General features: G+C 50.5%; 7 protein-coding genes across 7 annotated transcripts; 3 read left to right on the plus strand and 4 right to left on the minus strand.

Moving 5' to 3' along the window:
• The first annotated feature begins 590 nt into the window (after window positions 1–590).
• Window positions 591–3,167, plus strand: EDD37DRAFT_173848 (uncharacterized protein). Its single transcript, XM_062809884.1, has 4 exons — window positions 591–1,046; window positions 1,106–1,266; window positions 1,318–1,488; window positions 1,545–3,167. The coding sequence occupies exons 1-4, from the start codon at window positions 879–881 to the stop codon at window positions 3,004–3,006; spliced, it is 1,962 nt and encodes a 653-aa protein (XP_062666188.1). The 5' UTR covers window positions 591–878; the 3' UTR covers window positions 3,007–3,167.
• A 534-nt stretch (window positions 3,168–3,701) lies between these two features.
• EDD37DRAFT_173928 (1-alkyl-2-acetylglycerophosphocholine esterase) lies at window positions 3,702–5,903 on the plus strand. Its single transcript, XM_062809885.1, has one exon. It carries the CDS (start codon window positions 3,910–3,912, stop codon window positions 5,791–5,793), a length of 1,884 nt encoding a protein of 627 aa, XP_062666189.1. The 5' UTR covers window positions 3,702–3,909; the 3' UTR covers window positions 5,794–5,903.
• A 234-nt stretch (window positions 5,904–6,137) lies between these two features.
• On the minus strand, window positions 6,138–7,114 carry EDD37DRAFT_173938 (uncharacterized protein). The gene is made up of 4 exons (XM_062809886.1): window positions 6,640–7,114; window positions 6,500–6,583; window positions 6,279–6,427; window positions 6,138–6,222 (listed from the first exon to the last, which is right to left on the minus strand). The coding sequence occupies exons 1-3, from the start codon at window positions 6,965–6,967 to the stop codon at window positions 6,324–6,326; spliced, it is 516 nt and encodes a 171-aa protein (XP_062666190.1). The 5' UTR covers window positions 6,968–7,114; the 3' UTR covers window positions 6,138–6,222; window positions 6,279–6,323.
• Window positions 7,115–9,756: 2,642 nt separating this feature from the next.
• On the plus strand, window positions 9,757–10,809 carry EDD37DRAFT_641123 (uncharacterized protein). Its single transcript, XM_062817283.1, has 2 exons — window positions 9,757–9,774; window positions 9,859–10,809. The coding sequence occupies exon 2, from the start codon at window positions 9,888–9,890 to the stop codon at window positions 10,575–10,577; it is 690 nt and encodes a 229-aa protein (XP_062666191.1). The 5' UTR covers window positions 9,757–9,774; window positions 9,859–9,887; the 3' UTR covers window positions 10,578–10,809.
• Window positions 10,810–15,262: 4,453 nt separating this feature from the next.
• On the minus strand, window positions 15,263–19,441 carry EDD37DRAFT_173972 (uncharacterized protein). Its single transcript, XM_062809887.1, has one exon. It carries the CDS (start codon window positions 19,342–19,344, stop codon window positions 15,538–15,540), a length of 3,807 nt encoding a protein of 1,268 aa, XP_062666192.1. The 5' UTR covers window positions 19,345–19,441; the 3' UTR covers window positions 15,263–15,537.
• Window positions 19,442–20,144: 703 nt separating this feature from the next.
• EDD37DRAFT_569791 (glucan 1,3-beta-glucosidase) lies at window positions 20,145–22,756 on the minus strand (the record flags this gene model as incomplete). Its single annotated transcript, XM_062814242.1, has 2 exons — window positions 20,145–22,546; window positions 22,597–22,756. 2 exons carry the CDS (start codon window positions 22,754–22,756, stop codon window positions 20,145–20,147), a joined length of 2,562 nt encoding a protein of 853 aa, XP_062666193.1.
• A 1,173-nt stretch (window positions 22,757–23,929) lies between these two features.
• Window positions 23,930–25,612, minus strand: EDD37DRAFT_641129 (valine-pyruvate aminotransferase). Its single transcript, XM_062817284.1, has one exon. It carries the CDS (start codon window positions 25,534–25,536, stop codon window positions 24,079–24,081), a length of 1,458 nt encoding a protein of 485 aa, XP_062666194.1. The 5' UTR covers window positions 25,537–25,612; the 3' UTR covers window positions 23,930–24,078.
• Window positions 25,613–25,614: the final 2 nt, after the last annotated feature.

Below are 25,614 nucleotides of genomic sequence, written 5' to 3' on the forward strand. Positions count from 1 at the left end.
TTAATCCTCGGTTGGCTCCTTTCCCACGGCGCGAGTGCTCCGGCACAGCAGTCCTCTTCCAGGACGAAGCATTGATTATATCCATGATCAGGCTGCGTTGCTGGTCATAGGGAGGCTGAGCGCTGGCCGCGACGGCGAGAATGAGCGTGCCTCGGAAGGCAAAGGGCGTCTGGGAGCTCGGAGGGCTGCGAACATTACGAGGTGCCATGTCGCCAATCATCTCAAGAAGATGCGCTCGACTTGAGGTCAGTGGGCCGGCCATCCCATTCAGCGCCGGCGGTTGCAACCCTGAAAAGGAGCTTGAAAGAGGTGAGCACATCATCGTTTCGCTCACCTCAATTTGACAGTGTGTAGCAGCAGACATTATGTACAAACCCTCTTGGTATCCTTCAGGTTTTGTTCCGCACTCACATGCCGTCGAAATCTGATAGGACTCGCTGTGGAAGATGATTCGTATGGAGGACAAGGCGGGCAGGGCAGGGCAGTGGCAGCTGGGGGAAGCCGGCATAAGCCTCCTTAGCCCCCGGAAGATGATCTGAGCGCCCTTATGTAAGCTAAGCTTAGGTAGCCTTGCCCACATTTCCCACAAAGCCTGTCCCGCATACGACCCAAGGCTTCAACATCTAGACTCCCAGAGTCTTATCTCAACTTCCACTTACTGTACTCACATACGAACCACACCAAAAGAGCGCATTCTTGCTTTTGCATTAACCACAATGCGCATTGCATTGATAGCCACCTTGGAAGAACGTCTCTGTATCTGGTAACTTGGAGACAACTTTGGCTGGTCGCGTCCACCACAAATCGTTTTCATCATGACTGTCGGAGAACGGCGAGGTCGGCACTCGTGATCAGTCATAACCACCACCATCATCAGGATGCGCGAACACACTGGCCCACGAAGAACGCAATTCTCCAGCTGCGATGCCTGTCGCAACTCACGGTTGGCATGCGATGCAGCCCGTGTGGGTTATGACCCCAATTTGACAGAATGGGCCGGATCGTGTTCACGATGTACACGGCGAAAGCGACCTTGTACGTTTGAGGTAGGTTTCGGCTTCATTACGACATCTTGTTTCGGAGACTGATGTACCACACTGTGCAGTGGATGAAAGAAGTGAAAAGGCCTGTGAAGCAACCGCGCCGGACGAAATCAGTCGCTACTCCGCCTGCAGCCTCGTCCTCATCCCCAGAGTCCATTCGTGCTGAGAACGACCCTGCCAACACCGGTCAATCGACCTCACAGCCAGCAGCTGGATGGACTCCGTAAGTGTCATCTAAGGTCAATTGTTGACCACAACTGACTACCTTTACTAGCCGATCGTCGGATTCCGTTCTCGCCATATCCCACATCAGCCCGATGCCATCAATGCAAGGCCCCATCGAAAGCGTCTCACCAGCTGTCAAATCCTGGCTTGAGCGAATCTACGAAAGCTCATTCGAGCAAATCTTTGGGTTTTGGTTGGGAAGGGATTGCTGTCCGTTCGTGTATGTACTCTCAATGAATCGCTTCTCTCATGTGAAACTCGAATTGACATTGCCAGCTGGGATGCCAATGTTCAGGTTGTGCTTCCTCCGTCTCGACTTTTCGCCGAACTGGACACCTATATCGATCAAGACTGGGAAGCACGCAGTTTACATGATGCAGAAACGCCAGTGAGCCAGAGACAGGACAGAGATGGCCTGATGGAGCAATCAGTGAAAAGGGCAATACACTCGTTTGCGTCGCAATGGCTACACATCATTCCCAAACACGAACGAATTGGAATCGTTCACGAGGATTTGGTTCGAGATCTGTGGCGAGCGGCGCGCCGGGACATGCTCAAAGTCATCAATCGCGTCTCCTACCGTTCTGTCCTTGCGCTATTCATCTTCGGTCTCACCCCAATTCCAGTCGGTATCTCTACAGAAGAAGAGATGGACGGTCTGACTGGCCACGTCTGTGTTCAAGCAGCTCTCCAACAAGTGCAGAGACTGCGTGAGAGGCAACGAAATTGTCAATTCAGTGGGTCGAAGGTATCACCAGGTATTGATCCCGTCATAGGCCGGCAACCCACCACAGATCTTAGCCAGGCTTTCCTGACGAGCGAAAGTCGGGCTTATTGGGCCGCCTTGATGGTTGACACTTCAGCATCTTTTACACTCAACTTCCGATCGTCGCTATCTTCTGGTCTTCACGGTGTAGGTTCGGAATCATCATGGCGCGTGCTTCGCATGGGCGCAAATTCGTTCCATACGAGGACCGAAGAGTGGCGGACATCAACATTCGAGGTTTCTGACGAGACTACCTCACAAATCGTTGCCGCTGCAGCAGCTTGCTCGGTGTATGTTTGGAAGATGATTGCTGTACTGAAGGAGGCGCTTCGAGAAGGCGACGAAGAAGAGAAGGTCATCCAAGCTTGGAAGTCGTTTCTCGAATCTGTTGACATCTTCCAAGTCACGTTCCGCCCACTTTTGACGGCTTGTCTGCGGAGGCTCCATTTCCTCAGTCAAGTGGAACGATTGAATTGGTACGAGATCACGCTCCATTATCACCTCGGGATTTTGATTCTGGTGGATGCCGTGGAAGCCGCGGAACGGGTCGACCTCTTGTCTCAACTTACCGAGAAGAGACTCGATGCTGAAGGGGAGGCTGTTAACGCGGTAAAGTTCGGCCTCGAAAACACTCTGACCATCTCTTCCAAAAACGGATTGGCCGCAGACTCACATGAGCAGTCAATCACCGTCTCTTTCGTTCAGATCGACCCATACCCTCACCACATGGTGGCTGGAGTCCAGCTTATGAACAAGGCCATCACCAGGCAATATCGCCAGGGTAAAATCAAAATTGAAGCGTACAAGCACCTTCAATTGACATTACTCAGAGCTCTGGAGCAGCTACCCCAGACGTCAAAATCTGTTCAAGAGGCTCGGCAGAATTTGCATGCTTCCCTGGCAGAGTTTGAGCCTCTTTCAGAAAGGCGTGTCAGCTCGAGCGCTGTACAATGGCCGCGGCACAGCACCTGAACACGGCTTTATATTGCGACTCTGCTACCCAATCTCTCACACTTATCACCTTCTGCATAGTGCTCGAACACGAAACGTTGTCTGGCTGGAGTCGTCCCCGCATGTCCCAGCCTGGTAGTTTTGGGTACGAACGCAGACTCCTGTTTCACGTTCACTCCACTTGCGGAGTACCGAAAACAAAGGCCGTCAGATTCACTGAGGACACACCGATATTGACAGGGCTCAGCTTCTCGCATCTGGCTTCGAATGCTAGGTTAGTAGATGCAGGGCGGCGAGCGTTGTCCCACCAGGTCTCGTGAGGTCGCAATCTCATGGCTGAAGAATGCGGACTCGACCACGCAAAGAAGACTTGTCAGCGATGCCGTTCAGAAGCAGTGTGAATGCTATGTATATTTTCAAGCCGGCGACACCCAAACTGAGAGGTGATTTTTCTCCGAATATACTAGTAAGGATCGGCAGCCTGCAAACAACTAGCGCACGCATGCAGGTGGTGATGAAGCAAACATGAGTAGATCCGGCACTTATTGTCTCCGGCTATTCGATCCGGTTTCATGAAGTACTTTGGTAGGAGGTTCAACTAAAATAGCGATGGTTAATGAATCAAATTGGAAGGAGCGCAACTCAGTTTCTTGGCGGGACATTCTTGCTTTCTGCTGACTTTTAGAGAGTGACGATTATGAGGTATTGCACCTGCAGCTACGGCCCGTTAAAACCTTCTTCGTTTTGAATTGACCACCATGTATGATTTATCTTTCCGGCGGTGCCGTCGTCAATACACACATGGTCCTAGATAAAACATCGGCGACCTCTTTGTCATGTTAAGAAGCAAACGTCGTGGCTGTGAAGTGCACGTTCTCCCCAGGATCCCGATCTGCGCAGGAAGAGGTACTTTGGTACTCCACCATGCCCTCCTCCGCCATCTTTCCGGACTGGGTCCATGGTCATCCCAAGAACGAAAAGACCAAACCACATGAAGTGCCTAAACACAAACCGAAAGCGAGACCGCCGAGGGGCATGAGAGATAGAATCCCGCTCTATGGCAAGCTCCCAAGATATACCGGCCCTTATCAAGTTGGCACCATTGACCTTGAAGTCCCCGCCAAACAACCACGCACCTTTTCCGACATCACTCGCCAAAAGGTCCACATCATTGCACTCGAAACAGTCTTGATGACCATCTACTATCCAGCCCATGTCGACTCAATGGCCCATGTTGACAAGTCTACCGTACTGCAGACCTTTCGACCAACTTGGCTGAGTCGGCCCAGAGAACAGACGAGTCGCGGATATGCTAAATTTGCCTCACTCCCGGAGAACGTTGCACTGGCATGGTTTCTTTGCACGACCTGGTTCACGAAACTACCCGCCTTTAAAAATGCCCACATTGCAGAACATTGGCCGCAACATGGCGCAGCTCGAGAAAATCATCGCAGCCATGAGAGACATGTGGGTAATCCACCACCAGGAGGGCCAGAGAAGCCTAAATTTCCGCTCATACTGTTCAGTCATGGGCTTGGAGGTACGAGAACAGCTTACTCCTCTGTGTGTGGCGAATTCGCAAGTCACGGATTTGTGGTTGTCGCGCTGGAGCACAGAGATGGCAGCGGACCGCGGACATTGATCAATCATCCTGACAACAGCCCCGCAAGCCGAGAGTGTGTGGAGAAGCGAGGAAACGTTGAACACTTCAAGTCCAGCAAAGAGAAACCCTATGATGTGGTTGACTTCATCTTTCCCAAGCACGACAGAAATGATACGACACCCGGTCACACGGTGGACAAAGAGCTACGCCGAGCACAAATAGATCTTCGTTTGGCGGAAATCCACGAAGCATATCAAGTCATGCAGGAGATATGTGCTGGCAACGGCGACAAGGTTGCAGCTCGAAATCTTCGGCTGAAAGGTGCCATTGGCGCGTCCAAGCGAGGGCTCGAAGGTATTGACTGGTCAACGTGGACAGACCGATTCCATACCCAAGGCGTCACAATGGTCGGACATTCATTCGGTGCGACCACCACCGTCAGCCTTCTCCGACAGAGGGAGAAATTCAAGTACATCACGCAAGGCATCGTATACGACATATGGGGCATGGCGGTTTTACCTCCGCCTGACGATCCGAAATACCGTCTACATGTGCCTCTGCTGGGAATCAACTCGGAAGCATTTATGTACTGGCGTGAGAACCTCAAAGTGGCGACTGACACAATCCAAGAAGCACTGGATGAAGGTCAGCCTGCCTGGCTCATGACCGTGCGCGGAACGGTCCATATCTCGCAATCGGATTTCTGCATCCTGTATCCGCATGTGGCCAGTCTCGTCATGAAAATGACCATCGATCCAGTCCGAGCCATTGATCTCAATATCGACGCATCCTTGGACTTTCTCTCACGAATCATGCCCGAGCAGATACGAAACGAGCAGCCATTTATGAGGAGTGTAGGCGATAAGAGATTGCTGGACCTCGAAGTCACGCATAGCATTCCGGAAGAGCATCAACCGGACCCCAAATACATGGCGGTCAAGCTGAAAGTCAAGCATGAGGCAAGGAAACGGTTGGTCCCTGGAACAAGAAGAAAATACTGGGAGCGGTTGGAGAAGTCGCGTGAGGAGGTTTGGCTTCATTTGAGCCCGGATTGTTCCAAGGTTGGAAGATGCCAGACGTGCGTGGATAGGAGGACTGGATATGCTGAACTCAACAGCAGTCAGCCACAAGACGAAGAAGAAGTTGGTGACTGGGAGAATATTGTGGACGAGCCGAATTCAACATCAAATGCTCTTGTATCATGAGCTGCTGCTGATGGTGGATTCATTAGGCATTCTAGCCGCTCCAACCAGATATGCGCTCGAAAATCCCAGCTGTCGCAAAAGCGGGAAGGATGTCGGGGCAGATCATCCGAGGGACCACCTGCAGTGCTGACTCCCCCCAAGATCTGTCAACTCCACACTGCTCCCACGAAAGGACAGCCAGGCTTTGAGAAGCTGAGACACAGGTCACAGCCATCTATGGATGCAGATCACAGACTTTGATGGCGATCGGATGACTTTCAAGCCCTCGGAAACCACAATTCGTTGCTGCTGGGAGAATAGCACGAGTGTGAGAATCGCTTTCGCGGCCACGTCTGTGGGAAGGGCAGCCTTGCACAAGGGTAGGATCTTGTTCACTGATTCTTATTGCTGTCAGAAGCCTCTCCGAATGATCCGGCCAGCTTTCCGTTCCTACCCTACAGTTCAGAATCATTACCATCCTCCACCAAAGTCTCCTTGAGCCTCACCCTCCAGACATGGTTCGGTAACTTTACAGTCCTCGAACCTCAGTGTCAACTCCGGCCCAGAGAAGGCAAAGTCAACATTATCAGTTTCCTCACTCGACCAACATGTGCCTCATCCTGCACGGCGACTGTCGGAGAAGTTGGTCTCTCAGCTGCCTTTCATCAGATTTATTGCGGATAATTGACTTCACAAGCCGCCAGAGCAGCTGTTAGGTCACTGTTACATTCTGCCACGGAGAAGTGGAGGCATTGCTCCCTGTTGTAGTTGGCAAGCATCACACAACCGTCATAGTTCTCTTCACGACAACCTTCAAGTATGTTCAGCATAGATCTTGACCTGCTTCTAAGTGTTTGAGGAACTCACCGCCATCGCAGTTATCGCAAAAGATGTTGCAGGATCCGTACCCACAGCATGATGTCGCAGCAGTTCCGTCGAGACAAAAGGTACCGTATTCTGAACGTTTGAACCCTTCGACACCACAGCTTGCAGACACAAGAAGAGGTGTGCAGGCAGCCATGGCCAGAAGTGAAACGATGAATTTATGCATGGCGGAGAGGCGTTTCGGGTGATTTGGAATCTGCAACAACCACTGGAATTGGCTGCTAGTAGTGATAGAAAATTGTCGAAGGATTTGCTGAACACTTGCTTGAGTGTCGTGGACAGCGACTGATACTGATACTGATATATCCATTTGTACTTCTGAGTTTGCCGCCTAGTAGATGGCATATTCAAACTTCAATACTCTGGAAAGTCCAAATAAAGAACTTTGTGACCGTTACATCGATCTGTAAAGTTAGGTTCATCGATTTAATGAAGATGTAACTGCTAAATGTGTGTTCTAGACTGTGAGGAAGGGAACGTGCGTGCTTCTAGAATATGGGAATATAGATTCGTGCACCGGTTCCCGCAGCGAGCACGGACATTTCTTCGACGAACCGCTCAAACTTAAGTACGCGTCTGCCATATTCGAATTCAACATCCTTCGTGACAAATTCGTTCATTGACTGCTTGCGTAAGTACGTCGACCAAATGTGCGACGCATCTGCTTGGGCAGTGATGGTCTTTCTAGGGAGACTCGCTCAACCTGCTCTGGGGTCGACTTTCGGTGTGTTGAACCTCGTGCACTTCTTCGGCACAGTTTGCATGGCCTTTGCTTTCGACGAGGCTGGATTTGAAACATACACGTGCGATGAGTGAGACGGTCGAGATCTCAGCTGCCGCGGTTTTGATCGCGTCCTGGCCGAATTCTGTACCCAGGACGGCGTGGATCGACCTTTATGTTTGTGTCAATGATGATCAACAAATGCTTTCCTGTCCGAGTCTGTGGGGGGTCAGAATTCGTGTTTCGCGCTATGGCACACCGCGATTGCCGGTCTGATTTTACTCATGCTGACTTTCACGGTCGGCGGTGCACCAGATCATGGTCGAATAGGCGTCAGCGAGCCCTTTTCGTCAACGTTGTCGTCAATGGATTGAAATCACACCCCTGCCCTCGATCAGTAACCCAGTTACACCCGCATCCACATGCTCAGCAGGACACTCATTCATCTTCGGGTCGACTCGTGCTTCTCATGCCCCGACACTGGACCGGACTTGCAGAGACTCTTGCCTGCCTCAAAGTCAGCCCATGCTCCGCTGATGTCTTTCAACGAATCTCAAACCTCTCTGCTATCAACATCCTGATTGTCCGGAGCGAGCTGTTGCATCACATGCATTTGACTTCACTATGGTCTCTAGCAGGACTGCTCTTCGACGTCCGCGCTGCCATACAAGTCGCCTCATGAATCGTTTGGGGCGGCCTTGCAGTAACCTTCTGCATCGTCGTCGCTTTTCTCGGTAGGTGTGATGCTTTCTTTGCTGGTCACTTCAGCGAAGAGCTTCATTCCTCCCTACATCGACATTCCCATCTTCGCATCGTTCTTCTTGGGCTACAAGAATGTTCAGCACACGAGGTTTGTCAAGCTGAAGGTTAGGGACCTATGGAGTGAGAATGTTGAGGTTGATCCTTTGAGGGAAACTTGGCCAGAGATCGAACCGAGAAACCTGATCGAGAGGATTTGGTTCCGGATTGTTTGATCTGGATCATCGCTTGAGAATGTTGCTTGGACATGCGGTCGCCGCCATCCATACCGAGGGTATTATTCTCACGTTGACCAGGTCGTCCGCCGCTGGTTCATAATGGCACTCTTTGTTGTTCCCATGTTGAGTCGCAAACAATTCACTATGTTTACACTGCCGTCACATTACCTGTTGACTTGTGCAAGGGACAAAGCGCGTCAACTGCCTCAGTCGCATCTCACGTCAACCATTCACCTGTATCACTTGAGATATATCACTACCACTTCGCGGCCTGCTCAGCGCGCCTCTATCATTCTACAGACCAGTTGCTTTCCTCACCAGCATCGCGACCATTTGCTGCCCATTATGGACCCTACTCATCCACCGCAACCTGCTCAGCAATTCATCTACGCACGTCCTGTCGACATGTCTGAAGTCCGTACGTATTCACCTTCGCGGTCACTTCATCCGATCTTTCTGACCATCGCCGCAGTTCCTCTGACCTTTCAAACCTGCCGCTTCAACGGGGGCCGTCTCTTGATTCCACCAAAATACCTCAAGCCAAGATCATACACACGCTCCGACATCGCGCTCCAAGATCCCATTCGTCAGTCTTACAATGCATACCTCACCATGAACGATTACCAGCGTGGATACTGGGACGCAATCACGGATCAACTAGTCAAAAAGATGGCAGCTAATATCTCTCTTGCCCTTGTCGCACGTCAGCATCGTCTCACGCCACTAGATGTCGTTGTCCGAATCGCGCAGTTCGTTGACATCGGAATCGCTAAGAAACAAGTCGTGGTCGATCGTCAGGATACGTTGGTAGATATATGCAACTGGATACTGGGCAGTATGGTCTGGGAGATATGCGAGGGTGTTTTTCCTGAGGTCGTCGCTGCGAGATACTCTTTGAGCGTGAGAGACATGACCATGACGATTGCACAGTGGGGATTGGTGTTGGCTGAGTAGGTGATTTGGGCAGGTGGGCTTCATCAATGCAGAGACAGGATATGATCCGCATGACTCCGGCGTGCTTTTGACATTAACATCAGGTCACACGCTCTGTTGAGGCTGGAGACCTTTTGAGACTCACTAGGTAGCGTTTTGATCGTTGGTATCGATGGTCTTCATGGTTCCTTTTCCTTACTTTAGCATATTGGGAGCGGCGTCCTCCTGGGACAGTGAAGCGCGTGGAGCGTGAAGTGCTCCTAGTGAAGAGCATAACTGCCTTTTGCTGTCTGACTGCGTGATCACTATGAAGTGGAACTCAGGCAGTCAGTGACAATGTTCAACTTTCACTTTGACCTAAGTTTGATTCTGTCGCAGACTTTCACACAACCTTTGTCTTTCTCACCGCTCACTCCAGGTCCCTCGCGAACCTTGCTTCGCAAATGGACACGCCCCGAGCCACGATGAGTCACTTCGAGATCTACCGTAAGCGTAACCCACCATCCTGTCTGCGCGACCCAGCATTGTCTGCTTTGGAAGTCGAAGGAAAGGCTGACGCATCAGCCACAGGAGAACGCCGAGCCGCAGCAAAGGCAAAGATGACAAGCGCCGCCCCGACTGGAGCTGAACCATACGTGACCCTAAAATTGAGCGGAAATCCAGAAGACGCCGGAAGATCAGCTGGTAAATCGTTCAATGAATCATTGTTGTACGCGAACTTCCAAGAGATGAGAAAACAGAACCCACCAGCCAGAGTTGCAGCCGGACCGGACGATAGCACCAACGACGCCAAACCTGTCGCACCCAAGCCGTATGATCCCAAATCCATGATCGAATTCACCCGCTCGAAGACCCGTCGTGGAAATGACCGAGACTCTAAACAAGAAGAGAACAAGCCCACAGCAGGAGAAGAGCAAGAGAGTTGGACAGTGGTGAAAAACCATCCCGACTGGGTACAGGTGGAAGACATGGGAATCTCTACAGGAAACATCATCGAAGGACCGCGCGATGAAGATACACTGGTTTGGATTGCTCACAACACCAACAAATCTGTTCGTGAAAAGAGTCAGGCTATCTATCCTGGCTTGCGGAACATGGTTCATGACATCAACAAAGGCGGCGATCCCCATGTCGTGGCAGCCAAATACTATGGATCTTCATGGACGAACGTGCAGGATCTGGTGCGAGGACTTGCAAAGTTTGCGGCTGAGCGCGACAAGGAAGCCTGTAGACTTGCTGAGGATGGAGATTGGGAGATGCCTTCTGAGGACGATAATATGAAAGGTTGAACGAAAGTGTGATGAAACGTTCGCTGTCACTGAATGAAGATGAACAAAGCTTGATTGGGATAAAGGTCGAGCAGGACGTTCATGAGGTTGACGATGATGGCGACTTTGAGGCACGACAATTGCGATATTTGCTGCTGATGTCTTCCGAGGACAAGGTTAATATTTGGGCGAAGCACGGCGAGACTCAAAGTGCAACACATATGATGCAAGAGCTACCATGAGACAGAAACAGACATTCCATACACTAGATTGAGATGAGAAGATATTGACTAGTCTGCATCATGCATCAAATCAATTATGGCTCGTCAGCCAAACACTTTTGCCTCTCGCATGTACCACCAGCATGATCGATGCCAAGAATCCAGGGGCTTCAGCCTTGCCTTGCGAAGACGAAAGAACAGCAACATTGGAGACAGTAAGATCGGTGTGGGGAGCCAAACAAGCCAAAACAGGATCACACAGATGTGCAATCACAGAATCGTGATGTCGTTCCCGCGAAGTGATCACGCTGGTGTGTCAGGTACTGCTCGCTGGAAATTGCTGTGTGACAAATACCTGCAATCCGGTACGATCCCGTTTCAATTTCACCTTGCAATGACAGCACATTCATCATTGCCAACACTCAATTTCGATGCTGCGACCAATCGTGACTTCTGACTGTTTGCTCTAACGCACATATGTGCAGTCATGGTGGACGGGAGCTGAGTCCGGCAATTTGCAAGCTTCTCAGCAAGACCATATTGTTTGCTACGTGTCTCTGAATTTCAATATTCTTCTTATTCCACCAATAACAACTTGACACAAGGTAGTCCTGATCACCGTAGCCTTGCATCATCAGCTGTCTCCATAGGTAGCAAACACACAGCGATACTGGTTACGAGTCCACAGAGCATCGATATATTGGATCAAGCAAACATTTCAGAGAAAGTGAGCCAATGCGAGGACGACATGTGTCATGAGTGTTGCGAGTTCCCGAGATCGAGAGAGCAAATATGGCGAGTAATCTGCCGGTCTGGCATGATCGTCTCAATTTGATATTGTCGGCATGCCAGGTACAAAATTCAGTATATCCGCTCAAGCAAACATTAAGAAGGAGAAGGCCCAATGAGAAGACGGTCAACATCATGAGCATCGCAAATTCCTATCTTCAAGAGTACGAATGTGGCAAGTGATATGCTGATCGGGTCATCATTTTGTCCTTTGCGCTGACTAGGTATCCATACTCGATCCATATCTGTTTCAATAACTAGGGAGTTTCCAGGTACACAGTTCGCCTTCCTGGTCCGCTCATTGTGCCAGGACCAGCAGCGAGGCATATTGTTTTGCCGCGCCGCGCCGACTGCTGGGTAACCTGGTACCCGGTAGGTCTTCATCTTCAACTTACACACGACATCAACGACGACGCCACTTACCGTCAGTGGTTCCATGGTGTGGCTTTTACCTCCGCGTTGCGAGTCGACCGAAACCAGCCACCGCTTTGCACAGCAGCGCTGCTTGGATCGTGTATTTATCTCCCAGCTTGCAGCAGGCTGAGGGCGACCTGTCCAATTCAGACAAGGACGAAAACAGCCGCAGATATAGCAGTTCACTGGGGGCTGCTCAGCACTGGTACAGAAGTGGCGTACCTCCTGTTCAGGTCAAACAAACTGTTCTGGAACCACAGCAGCAGTGCAACACGGACACTGCGCACCATCTCCAGACCATGGACAACCCGGGGGCAACGGAATGTATCAAGACTGTCCTAGCTTGACCTTCACCGACATGAAAGAGTCCATGCCGATCTCGCGCGACTTTCGATGAAAATTCTTGGGCTGCTCTTAGACCGGGCCAAGAGGCCAAAGACCACCAGCTTGCGACTTCATCTTTATATGCCCTCGGACCCGCTCCAGCGCTCAACAGACTTTCAGGCCACGAACGTCCAACGTGACATCAAAGACACAATATCAAATTGGGAAAAATCTGGGAATGATAGCGACCTTGCAAAACCCCATACGCTACACATTGTCAACGGAAGGCGAACACACTGGATGCCAGATTCATCTCCAGCTGCACGGCTGACTATTGGTTACCGTCTTCAGAACTCCAATTGCATCCCCCGTCAAGGATGTCAGAGAGTTCAATGAACTCACAGCCGCGCAGAGCAGATAAAGAAGGGGAATTTCGAAGAGTTGAAAAGCTACGCTGATCAGAGACATTCGAAAGACCTCTTCCAACAATGGAACCAGAAAGAAGACATGCACCTCCTGCTCCAGTACGCTCCAGGGCCGAACTCCCACGCCTGCAAACAACAAACCTACCACAATCAAGGTCACCTCAGTAACCGCAATGATGGCCGAAAAGACCATCCCACAGATCATCGACCATACCAGAGCTGTGTCCAAGACTGTCGACGATCTCAAGGCACTGTTGGATTCGCCTCACAGTCGAAATGACTGCCGAAATCCTCACCGCATCTACCACCTCGATATTCAGAAGATGACCTGTCTAATGCCCATGGAACTGGCCTTTGTGGAAGCCAGAAAATTTGATCGAGATTTGAATGCCCAGTGCGAACGAGATGGAGAAGGAATTCATCTTCGAATTCGCAAAGGTGTTGAACGTGCTTGGTGTTCCCATGAACAATGTCATGGGGCTCACTGGTTACACCAGTCATCTCCTTGAGGCTAGGTTCCCTGGTGTCAGGGTTCGAAAAATCGATTCCAGCCAGGGAGACGAAGCAAAGGCCGTGCTCTTCTCGGGCAAACAAGTGGATCCTACGTGGACATGAACTCATATCTCCACCACTGACGGCGCCAAACAGTCACGAACTCTGTGTATCACATGTCTATCTCCACGCGTTGCGGCAGTTTACATGTCAAGCTTGACTCGAGGAGTCAGGGAATGGCGCTGTGGGCAACAAGAAGATCTCCTTGCCAGGATTGCAACACCTGGCCTTGTTCATCATGCTTTATAAAGATACCATGAACCGACTCCACCCTATAGGTTGGCGAGCCATGTGGGTCACGCTGGGGTTGATGCTTTTGTGATGTACCTATGCCGGCCTTTGAGCTGATGTGAACATGAATGAGATACTGACAAGTGTATTTTGATATCCTTTGTCTACCGACCAATCCCATCGTATCGTCCTCGAGATGCCTCCAACCCTTATACCGCATGAGTAGGGAATGGCGAGTGTTTACTTCTCATACCAGACGTGCGTCGAAAAGGCTCGCTGTATCGTCTTCCAGGCTCGACTGATGGTAGGATACTCAACAGCCAGTCTCCTCGAAATATGGCCACTGTGAGATGCTACATGGAGCAGACGCTGACAGGTAGGCGCCCTGCACTTGTAAGTGCCACACTGCCCCAACTGTCTGGAGTCGGACAAGCTACTCCGACGATGTCTCGTTCGAGATATGAATTCATCTTCACCAATTGTGCATCCCGAGGCAGTATGTTCACCCTAGACAACGTGTCTACCATTCACTGCCTTGTGCAGACAACAGCAGCAACAGCACAGTAACTCACAAGAACAACAACCAAGTGAAAGGTAAGGACATGTTGCTAAGAGACCATGACACGACGGACTCACAAGAGGTCAACAAACACGCTCACCGTAAACATGCTTGAACATCTTGCTCCTCACCTTGTCCTTCAACGCTACCAAGAGCTCTCAATGCTATCCAGTATCAGGAAGAGCTGTTCATCATCGGCCATTTCCATCAAGAGCAATCAATCTTGTCCAGTATCGTACGAGCTCTCAGCCTAGTGGCCTGTTCCAGCATCACCAAGACCCTCTCAACACATCATCCAGGCTCTCCAGACTACTCCTGCTAGCACCACCATCACCATGAACCGAGATTCCACACCCTACTCCAGACACTCCACACCAAACCCAAGAACACCGCGGAGTATCCTTCGCAACAGTCCCAGGAATCCGAACACCAGCCGAGCTTCCACACCATATACCCGACACTCCACACCCGGATCAAGCCGCCAGCCATACCAACAATACCAGTATGGCACGCCATCCATCATCGTCCCTCAGGTCAGCTTCGAAGCCACCCTCAACAACGTCATTCAAATCGAATCCATCATCCGCGAAGTCGGCACTGAGCGGGGCCGCAACCTCCATACGATAAGCAACCATACCGGTCTGACCATGTCATGTCTGAAATCCCGCATGGCAACGTACAACGCCAGGGTGATGGAGATTGCCACGCTGACGATTCAAAGAGGTATTTCCTCCGTGCCACGCCAAGTCCAGCTTTCGCCCGAACAAGCCAAAGCCGTTGTCCACAGCGCTATTGCCCTGTCATTGTGCGGTATGCCCCTGGCCCAAGCCCTCGAGCAGGCGGAGCGGAATGAGTACCAGCAGGCGAGACAGTGGGAGGACTACCAGCGTAGATTGAGACGATATGCTTCTCTTTGAGACTCGACGTCGAAGTCAACAGTCGACGTCGAAGGTCACACATATGTCATTGGTGTATGTGCTGGTGAGCGTGCGTTGTGCTGCATCTTTTTATGATGTCTTGCGCAGGTGGTGACACATATCAGATTGATATATGTGGTGACTGGACTGCCTTGTGCTGAACAGAAACGGTGACACGGTTGGCTTTGGTATGATGTTTTGCTCGGTCGTGGCGCAGAAAATGGCTGTTTTGGAATCAGTACAATATCATTTGGAGAAGTGAATTGCAAGAGAATGAGAAAGCGTGACTGGAATAACGTTTATTCTCGTAGTCGAAATCGCAAGCTCGAGCATCCAGTTTCGCAGGATACCACTGTTGATCTCGCACGTAGCTCATGAGTAGATTACACAATCCCTCACCACCGGCAGGAGTACCCTTCGAGTTCGAGCCCGTTGCAACCAGAGATCAGGAATGCCCTGTTGAAGTCCTGAATAGATGGCCTCGCATACTCTAGCATGTGTCCTGACCTGACCACTTCCCAATCATCGGAAGGTCTGGTCGTTTCAGACTCAATCGTCATCCCCAAGGCCATCGCCATCCTTGTCAATCACACCGCTGAACCGGCCTGTGCCACCTTCAAAGAAGCCATCTTCCACCGCACCCCAACGTGCCATATCATCGCCCCAACCAAAGGTCATACCCCAAGCACCTTCCAAAACTCTCTTCTCAATAGGATGCACACATTGCGTCAGTGTTCCTAGCCATGGATAAGCTTCCCCTCCAGGGGCATTTGTACTCAACATGACGCGGTTATGTGCAGGGTCATCATACCGATCCCGCGGAGGACGTCGTCTCGCATTCATCGCGACCATGTCGTTCTCTTCGGCATAGGCTGGGGGAAACGACTTATCAAATCGTGCCTTGCGTTGTTGAATGCCTTTGTCCATGGGGCTGACCACGTGTGAAACAGCTCCATTCTGGTTGTAACCTGTCTGCGTGCTCTTTGGCTGCGTGATTCTAACATAGCCACAGCTCTTGAGTGTTATTTGTCGGACATGGCCGCGGAATGATCTTTGGGGTTTTGGCTGTTCATCTTCTTTCAAAATGCCCGTCTCGTATTGTCGATCCAGAAAGGTTTTGCCTGGTGTGATGGCGTCCAAAACTCGACACCAAGCTGCGCTGTTGGGGATGGTCTCAAGCAACCATGAGTCCGGACCGTGCAGGCATTGCAGATTGCTGGAAATGGTAGTCAAACGCCGGTCCAAACCAAACTCGTGATATGGCACCATGCTTACTGACTCAAGCGCTAGAGAATGCAGGCTAGTGTCCTTGCTTTGATCCATGAACCCTTGCAACATCCATGGAGTAAACCAACAGTTCTCAAACTTGAGATGACGGATATGGTCGAACTTGGTCATGACGCCTCTAACGCCGCGGAGCCAGTCACGGGGGTCATCAATGATCGGAGCAGGAAGAACATGCTGGTTTCGCGCAAACATTCCGACGGCGTGTTCCCCTCCGCCAGCATAGCCGATTGTCAGGCTATGGAGGCTCTCAATCTTGGCGATATGCGTCCGTAAGAATTGAGTGAATTTCTGGGCCGCTTTCACAGGTGAGATGAGCATGTTGGTGGTGTAGGATCGATCACCAATGACATATTCTTGCCGCCAATCTGGACTGATGAACATTTGCAGGGTCTTCAACCGGGGCAAAGACTTCCAAAATTCATGCTGTTCGAGCGACGGAAGAAGGCCAGACGACAACTTGCTAATCCTCAAGGTATGAATGTCCCGAAAATTCTGTTTGTTGGTTATGACGGCTGTGGTGTATGCGGACAGAAAGGCGCGCTGTGCCCACGCGGTTTCCATCAGCCATTGAGCCTGTGCTTCGGTGAGGCTTCCAGGTAGAAGTGGACCCAGCAGAGGATTTGCCGTCTTATTCTGGATAGGTGTGGCATGGCCACCCAAGTGAGCAGCCAGGTTATAACCATTGAAGATCATCGGCCATTGTGTTCGGGCGTAGGTCGACTGGCCTACAAGGGTGTCGAAGTAAGCCTCTTCCAATGGGCCTTGATCACGACCGAACACACCAACGTGTGCTCCAGAGCAAAAGTCAACCTGCTCCTTTTGCTGCCGGAAACTACCAAAATCGCGAATATGAAGCGTCTCCAAGAAATCAACTTCCTTGGCCGCCCATTCTTCAGAAAGTGCTCGCTCCCTCAGCAGCTTGAGGGCTTCATTGATCGTATTTTGTTGCGCCCAGTTGAAGTACTGGTTGCGAGCCAAAGCCGTCCATGCCTCTTCGCTATTGAAGGTCTTTCCAAAGACTTTGCTTCCTTTGGCCATACGTCGATTAAAAACAGCGAGGTCTGATATATCAGGGCCTTCAAGCCATCCATGTCCACTGTCAATGCACAATCCAAGTTCCGAAGCTTTGGTAACATGCTTGAATGCTTCTTTGAGCAATGGTCGGTTGTGATCGACCAAATCTTCGATTCCCTGCAAGCTGGGATAGCGCGGGTACTGCTCGGTAGGCCATAAAAACCTCCCAAACCAAGCAACTTGTTCCTTTTCGATGACCTTTTCCTTCGCATGAGCGAGTCCGTTCAAATCATATTCGAACGCTATTCCGAACTGGTTGATGGCGCCTCCGTACTTCCTCAGCATGGCATTCGATGGTAAAGAGCCACTTTTGGTGTTCCAAGCAGCCTCATTGACATCGAAAAATGATCTGTCGAAGTTGATCACAATGTTGCGAAACTGGATCGGGGCCAATACATTCGCAAGAGTTCGGGAGACGAAACGAACGTTCTTGATATCCTCAGTGGAAAGAAAGTGTGCAATATTCATCCAAATGTCAGCATCAAAGCTCGCCAGACCCACACCCTTATTCGCAGTCCCATCGTGGCTGCTGTCCGTCGTACTGTCTGAGCCCTCCTGACCGAGACTGCCTGTGCTTGAAGGGCTAGAATAACCCGGCCCATTCACTGTGAACGGAATCGCAAGAGACTCTTTCGGTACCTCTGATGAGGCTTCCCTTTCCACTGTGTTGATCTCCAGAACCCCTGTCCCAGTCACTCGTTGTAGATCGCGCAGGAAGTCGCTCTTCAATCCGGCGGAAACATTCTCAGGAACAGTGTCTGCGTAATCGAAATGGAAGAGTGGCTGAGAGAGTTGTGTATCGTCGTCGGGCATGACAGAGCCAAGTTGTGCCGGGATTGGGGATATCTTTCTCCGTGCATGTATGTCGGAGAACATACTAGCAAGCAATGGAAAGATTTCTGGATCTGAGGCTGGCAGACCGCCACTCTTCAATTGCTTTTTCGCGCGAGATGTTCTCTTCTTTCCTGGGGGATTAGAGTGATTGGGCACGGTGGGGTTGCGTTGATCGTCACGCCGACGCGATCTGCTAGATGTTCGGGCCTTAGGAGGGGACGGCAGGGAAGGTCGGCGCGACCTCGTGAAACCAAGATAAGATCGATCTGCTGATGTCTCTGGCAAAGAGGTAGAAGAACTGGGAAACTCATCGACAGTTCTAGACCGAGGTGGTGGTCGCAACGAATCTCGATGGTTTTCCAGACCCTCATTGGCCTCCACGATGGCTATGTTCCTAACTGCCCTTCTTCTGTTCATGGTATGCTCTTCGAAGTTGACTCTCCTGGGTGATCCTGCATCGAACGTCTGGCTCCTTGTGGCAGGCATTGCGCTGGTGCTACTGCTAATGCTGGATTGGTTTGGCCTCGCTGGTCTAAGACCACGTCGGCTTGTAGACACCCGACGGCTGCTGCAGCTGCCAGGAATGTCCTCATCTCGTGACTGTCTCGTGGCGAACTGAAGTGTCCAGGGAACATCGCCAGATGCAGGGTCAACCCGGTCGGACAGTTGTGTTTGTTCCTTTTTAGCCAATCGCTCCGAGCGGCGCCTGGCTGGGTTCAATGCAGTGGACAAGAGAGATCGTCCCGGGCCTTTAACTTGAAAGTCCATGGAGTAATCTTCACTCGACGATGTGGAATCGCGAGCCTCATCACTCATGTCTCTCGAGTGCTCCCAATGGCGTGTCGCAGGGTGTACATTCTGTCGTAATTCCTTCTCTTTGCCCTTGCCTTTTGCAGAGCGTATGGAAGATTGCAACTTCAGAATTTCTTCGCGCAGGAAGCGTGTGAGAGTCTTCGGTCCAAAGTCCGTCGCGAAGGGGTGGACAACCAGTGGATCTTCAGAGGAGGAAGGTCGCTTGCGTGAAGTGACTTCCGACGGGTGGATCGAAGGATGATCTGGAAGCGGACGACCGGGCAGGTCGAGACCGTGGTTCTCTAAGGCAGATCTGTCGTTCAGGGCATCACCATCAATGGGAAACCGCGGAGGGTGCCTGAGTGCCATTGGTACGAGGAGTGGTTCTTGTAGCGGACATTGGTCAAAATGTAGAGATGAGGGAAGATATATGGTGATGGGTGTAAATAACAATGAGATGCAAGTTGCAATTGATTTGTTACCTCTTTGTAAGTGGGCTGAGTTACGGAGGTCTCGATGTGATACGGATCTCAGACCATTTTGAAATTCACTGCCACTTCACTTCACTGAAGGCAGGCGCTTTGGAAAAAAGGTTGGAGAACGACAACAATATCAAGAATAACGCAGATCAGCCATTTAGATACTTTAAGCGCACCCCGCACCTTGGATCTGCCAAATAAGACCCCGCTTATTGTGATCAGCTTCCAGGCTAGCTCGCGCCTATAGGACTTTGATGGCCAATCATGAACCCTGGAATAGCAGCTATCAAGGAGTACGAATAGGATACGCTCTTTAAGGCACGCGGATCATTTACAGCTTCACCAGTCTTAGTACTGTGATAGTCGAGTCATCTTTTACGAGTGTGTAAAGTCAACGATGCACAAAGCCATCATGTTTCATTTGCTTGCTGTTCATCGTTTATCTGAATATTACAGACTAAAATACCTCGAATAAGCAGTCGCTGATCAACTGTATCACTGGGTATCCTTATGCACATCAGCCCTCAACCAACCAATGTCGACTTGGATCCTTCATAACATACTATTCATGTTGTCAATTGATGTCTCAGCTCATCCCCCCTGAGCTTTCCAGCGCTCCATTCCTCCCAACAGTAGATGACCAAGATGTCTTTCAATGATTTTTGCAAAGTCTGACCTTGCCAACTACAATCATGTTTCGAAGAGAACCAGGGTCTGTCCAAACAAGTTGGTATGGTCTTGCTCGAAGGCCTCCGGAACGCCATCAACATTGACCATGTTTGTTGAGGCTTTGGTAGTGAGACCATAGAGATTGATATTGGTCGAGCATTCGATGTCCACCATGTTCTCTTGACAAGACTCGGTTTCCAGACACGTTTGGATGTAGTTGTCAAAGAAGCTGTAAAGTCCCGCTCCATACATGTACACGTCACTCGAATCCACGATACGCAAACCCCATGACTTCTTGCATGACTCGGTGGTGCAATTCGCAAAGGTAGGATCCGTGAAGGTTGAACTTGGTGGAAATCCTCCACTCAATGCGTCAGGGCTGGATTGCATGTAAGGAGTCTCGGTTTGAATGGCTCCCATGAAGATGTCCTGTGCGTTAGAGATCTGGTAGTTGTAGAGTTGACTGTGCTCAGATGAGGTACCCCATAGCCAAACCGGGCCTTGGCTTTCAACAAGCAACCCGCGGCCATTGTAGATGTCCGTTTGATCGTGGGTAGTGATGTCAAGCTCGTGGTCGGCAACCCAAAGCCAAACATTCTCAATGTAAGCAGATGCTTGCTGCGTGATGTGCATCATCAGGAATGAGCCCGCGCACTCGGGTTTGAACTCGAAAGATCCCGTAACATTGGCTTGACAAGTATTCTCCTGCAGTTGAGTGCCTGCAGTACCTCCGATTCTGAAGTGGGTGTCCCACATGCCGCAAGATCCTTGACTTGTCTCGGCCACGTTCCATTCCATCATAATGGCTCCGGGAAGAGGACCCATGGTTTCAAAGACCAGATCTGAGATCTCCACCGAACCAGTATCACCAGGTAAGCCAACCTGGAACACAGGCTTCGGATTGTTGATATCGGTGAATGCATCGCCTTTGGCCATGATCAAAGGCCAGATCTCGCCCGTGATCTTGATATTCTTGGGTACCTTCAAGGTATCAGTCAGAATGTACGCGCCGTGATCAAAGTAGACAATCTGGTCTGCTGTGGCATTGTTCATGATGGCTTGGAGGGCAGCGGTGTCATCCGTGACACCATCACCTTTTGCACCAGCAGACTTGACGCTGACGAACGACGAAACGGGTATATTTTCGTATTGAGGCTTCGACCGTTCAAACACCGCGTTGCCGTTCATAAGAGATGCAGGCAGAGTAGGAGCAGTCAATTGTTGCTGCACGCGGGCAGATTGCAAGGCAATGGGTGAGGCCGAGCAAGCGCTGGCATTACCAGCCGGCAAATCAGAGGATGTGGAGTTACCATAAGGGACAGGAGCACTCGGTAGCGTGCTTCCAGTGGATGATGATATTGGCAAGACAGTCACCGTAGAGGTCAACGCAGAGTAGTTTGGTGTGGCGGGTACCGTAGAGAGCGTCACGGTGGTAGTTGTGGTTGACATTGAACAGGCTGACGTTGCCGAGGAGGTCTGGAGTTGAGGTTGTCGTTTGGCGCGTTGAACTCCGCTCGCAGGTCGATACGCATCACCTTGAGCCCATGAGTCCACAACACTGGACCCAGCGAGGATCTGGTCAACGCCATTGGCACCAGCAATGGCAATGTTGGTCGTGGTGAAATCGACGTTTTGCAAAGCCAGAGTGCCTCCGGTGGTTGGTTGACTCGTCTGGTTGTACGAGGTCCAAATGCCGATTTTGGTATTGGCCATGACACTGTCCAAGACGACAATAGAGCCAACAGTCTGATTGACGCCTCCATCGAGGGTGGACATGTCAATTCCAACGTCACAGTTGTTGATGTTTAGTGATTTGAATGTCCACAACCAGTTCCAGTTCATGAAAACCGCAGTGTTGCAACCATTGAATGTCATATTCCTGGAGGTAAATTGTTGATTGCCGAGGAAGACACCATAGTTACCGCCGTTGAAGACCAAGTCGCCCATGAAACCGCCAGAGCCATTGTCCATGAAGATGCCCTGCTGTTTGTTTGTAGGACTTTTCGCTACCATGTTGAAGACGATGTTTTGCAGGCTGGTGGCTTGTGCAACCTGCCAGTGGATGCCAGCACCAAGTGTTTCGGGTAATTGCGTGAGGTCAATGATGAAGTTCCGAATCTGACGGTAGAAGTTGTTCTGATTGGTATACCACTGAGCGCCATTTCCTCCAGGAATGTAAGGATCGGTGTCCATGACTGCAATTCCTTGAAAGCTGGGCATGGCCACAATCGTTGGGACATTGACAGCGTCACCAATAAATTGTGTGTAATAGTATTGGATGATTGGAGCCGAAACAGCATATTTGCCAGGAGGAAAGTAGACGATCGCAGGAGTGGTGGTAGAGCTGTCGCAGCCTTGGCCACATCTGTTGCCGTCGGAGACCGCAGTGTTGATGGCATTTGTGTCGTCGGTCACGCCGTCACCTAAAAAGCTGTTAGCAAAATATTCTCACGTACAAGGGTCTTTTACATACCAACTGCGCCATAGTCTTTGACGTTGCGAAAGATTGTGTAGCTTGAGTTTGATCCGAACGCAACTGTCCCCTGTCGCTGAATTTGGGCAACCCAATAGCTGGACGATGATTCTTGTCGTGGTTTCAGTGATGCTAATTCGTGAGGTCTTGGTATAGCCATGGCCAGCCATGGCAGGATGAGGAAGAGGTAGTAGAGCAACATTGTGGACAATGTGATGCTTGTTGATTGTTGTTATTCTTGCAAAGGCACCTTATGAGGAGTTCGTAAAATAGTATCGGTGTCCGGCACCAAACAAAAAGGTTCGACAGTGATCTGTGCAAGTGGTTGATGTGGAGAGATATGAATTCGAAGACCGTTTGAGAGATCGAAGACTGGTCGAGAAAGGACTTTCCTCGTAAGCAGGTCGCAACTGCCGTGACGGAGGCAACAATCGGATCAAAACAATAAAGGTATTAAACAGACAAAGGCAGGCACACCCAACAACTTCCCCAGAGGACCAGTGATCAGCCGTAGTCAGACGACGAGGGAAGGCGGTCCGAGAGTGGTTACCGCCGGCTTGCAAAGGAAAGCAGTGAGGCCTCGAAGTCAAGGCGGCCGGTACAAAGGAGGGTGATTGTTTCTTCCTGTCTTTCTTTGTCTCAAACGAATGAATCAAGTGAAGGTGCTTAGTGAGCCCTTCTCTGAGAAGCGAATGAATGAACAACAAAGACGTCAAGTCAGAAGATCCAGACAATGGAAAGAGAAAGGTCTGTCAGGAGACTCAAGGAGAAGAAGAATGTCGATGTGCACAAGAGTGAGTGGTGGTGTTGTCAGTGAAGAGTCTTACAATGCCAACGACTTACACTGCATTTCTCTCCATCCCCCTAACAGCGGTCTCCATCTTTCTCATCCACTTCCAGCTATTCATTTGAAGTGAAAACTTGCACAAAGGAAGGTCAGTCGTTGAGTTTCTCCTTCACCACTCTCGGCCATGTCTCCTGGTTCTCCATCTTCTTGAGCTTCGCGCCGCTCCGTCGAGAGACGGTCGCGTGGCGAGAATTCAGTAGAGTGCCTACGAATCTGGGCTAGGACAGCTGATTTGATGAGGACACCATCTGCGGTAACTCCTTAATATGCACTTTCTTTCCTATCCAGTCATCTGGCCGAAGAGTAAGAGGAGATGAGAATTCGAAAGGGGAAGACGAGGTTCGGATGTTGTCCAGATTGACGCCTGTCACACATCTGATTGGCACGCGTGGCACACCATGAAACACTCCGAAAACGGCACAGACCGGGGCGCTGTTTGACAGCATGGACATCAAATTTGCCGGCTTTTGCAACCTGACAATGCTGGTAGAGTTGAACTGCTCTAGAGAGATGGAGCTGATCAGTGCACACCAACCGGCGCTCATCGAAAGAGATCGCTTGGGCTTTCTGTTACATAAAATTGGTGGTGCCTATTGATTGAAGCAGGTCATTCATTGAACCCGAATTACTTTTCATCACTCCTCATCTGACCCGGTCATTTCGCTTTTTATCACACGCGCCAACCGCATCACTCCTTCTTGCAGAACATCCACATCTTCCCAGGCAAAGCAAAGCCGGATTTCTTTCGTGAAGCGAGTTGCTTCATTCTTATCACCATCCACCTCAAACCTGGCTCCATCAATGATGGTCAGATTCTCCTCCGCGAGGGCTCGTTTTGTTAGTTTTATGGCATCCAAGGTTCCAGGAAGCGTCAACCAGATGAAATATCCTCCTGCGACATCCTTGTTCGCCTGTGGTAATGTGAGACCAAGTGGTAGGAGGTGGGTCTCTATCGCCCTCATCATGAGGTGATATCGTCTCCCATATGCAGGCTGCAATTCTTCGTAGATGTGGTTCTGTAATGTCCCACTCGCAAGAAGCTGGTAGATGAAGGAAGCCACAAGTTGAGAGGGAGCACCGCCCGATCGACTTGATCCGGTTTGTGAGATACCATAAGCCATCGCTTCGGTACCTTCAGCCCATCCGGTTCGACATCCTGGTGCAACAATTTTACTGAAACTTCCGTTGCTCACTGCGTTCCCAAAAGCGTCCACCGGCCCTCCGTCGAGCTCTTTATCGATGTCGACTAAGCGAGGCAGGACTGCTCGATCCATTCTTCTAGGACCGAGGCTAGGGTCAGACGGCCACTGGAGCATATCATACACATCGTCAGTGACTATCAAAGCATCATATTTCCTCGCAAGTCTGACCAGGGCATGCCGGTGGTGTAGGCTCATGATACGGCCACTTGGATTCGAGAACGTTGGCACGGCATATATGACGTGTTTGTATATTTTTCTCCATGGCTTTGGTGCCTTTATCTTTGGTTCATGATTGTTCTCGGCCTGTGCTCGTTTTTCGCTTTCCTGCAGTCCACGTTCAAGGTATCCAAGGTCGATACCTTCCTCGTCTTCTGGGACGGCCCTCAGCCGAGCATCAAAACCAGAGTCCGTAAAGATTCTGCACGCCAAGTAATAGGACGGAGCCACCATCCAGACGTTGCGGGTATAAACAGGGTCGGTAAAGGTTTGCAGTACGCATGCCAGGTTCTGGGAGGCCCCTCCACTGATACATATACTCGCACTCAAGATTGCATTTTTGGGTTGGTAGAATTCGTTCAGCCACTTGGCAATTTCTTCTCTCAAGGGCTGGTAACCTTCATCGGGGCCGTAGCCCAAGACATCCGTGTTATTAGCGTTGGAGAGGATCTGATTAGACGCCTTGTCAAGATCTCTTGGAGGTAACAATGTCGGATTTGGCCATCCTGTCAAAAGATCAATCGACCTTTCAATCGGGGGACGATTCTGAGAAGTTTTCCTGGTCATTTTATTTAGAGGTAACCTGCCGTATGATGCCCCTACTGCTGAAAGTGATCGAAGCCTTGAAAAACGTTGAAGTGATGCAACTGCGATAGATGGCTGTCGTATGCACATTTACACCTCACGAGGCATTCCCGGTAAAATCCTTTCCTTAGAACAGTTGTGATGTCGCCATCTTTCTTGGGATCTTGA

This window comes from Exophiala viscosa, assembly GCF_022695815.1.
Source record: "Exophiala viscosa unplaced genomic scaffold EDD37scaffold_13, whole genome shotgun sequence".
Lineage (NCBI taxonomy): Eukaryota > Fungi > Ascomycota > Eurotiomycetes > Chaetothyriales > Herpotrichiellaceae > Exophiala > Exophiala viscosa.

Excerpts from the sequence above, each read along its gene's own strand:
- EDD37DRAFT_173848 (XM_062809884.1), top strand. The coding sequence starts at position 879 with ATGCGCGAACACACTGGCCCACGAAGAACGCAATTCTCCAGCTGCGAT. Across the intron at positions 1,047-1,105 it reads AGCGACCTTGTACGTTTGAG|TGGATGAAAGAAGTGAAAAG; the intron begins GTAGGTTTCGGC and ends CACACTGTGCAG. Across the intron at positions 1,489-1,544 it reads AGGGATTGCTGTCCGTTCGT|CTGGGATGCCAATGTTCAGG; the intron begins GTATGTACTCTC and ends TGACATTGCCAG.
- EDD37DRAFT_173928 (XM_062809885.1), top strand. The coding sequence starts at position 3,910 with ATGCCCTCCTCCGCCATCTTTCCGGACTGGGTCCATGGTCATCCCAAG.
- EDD37DRAFT_173938 (XM_062809886.1), bottom strand. The coding sequence starts at position 6,967 with ATGGATATATCAGTATCAGTATCAGTCGCTGTCCACGACACTCAAGCA. Across the intron at positions 6,584-6,639 it reads TTGCGATAACTGCGATGGCG|GTTGTCGTGAAGAGAACTAT; the intron begins GTGAGTTCCTCA and ends ACATACTTGAAG. Across the intron at positions 6,428-6,499 it reads CCACTTCTCCGTGGCAGAAT|CTGAGAGACCAACTTCTCCG; the intron begins GTAACAGTGACC and ends GATGAAAGGCAG.
- EDD37DRAFT_641123 (XM_062817283.1), top strand. The coding sequence starts at position 9,888 with ATGACAAGCGCCGCCCCGACTGGAGCTGAACCATACGTGACCCTAAAA.
- EDD37DRAFT_173972 (XM_062809887.1), bottom strand. The coding sequence starts at position 19,344 with ATGGCACTCAGGCACCCTCCGCGGTTTCCCATTGATGGTGATGCCCTG.
- EDD37DRAFT_641129 (XM_062817284.1), bottom strand. The coding sequence starts at position 25,536 with ATGTGCATACGACAGCCATCTATCGCAGTTGCATCACTTCAACGTTTT.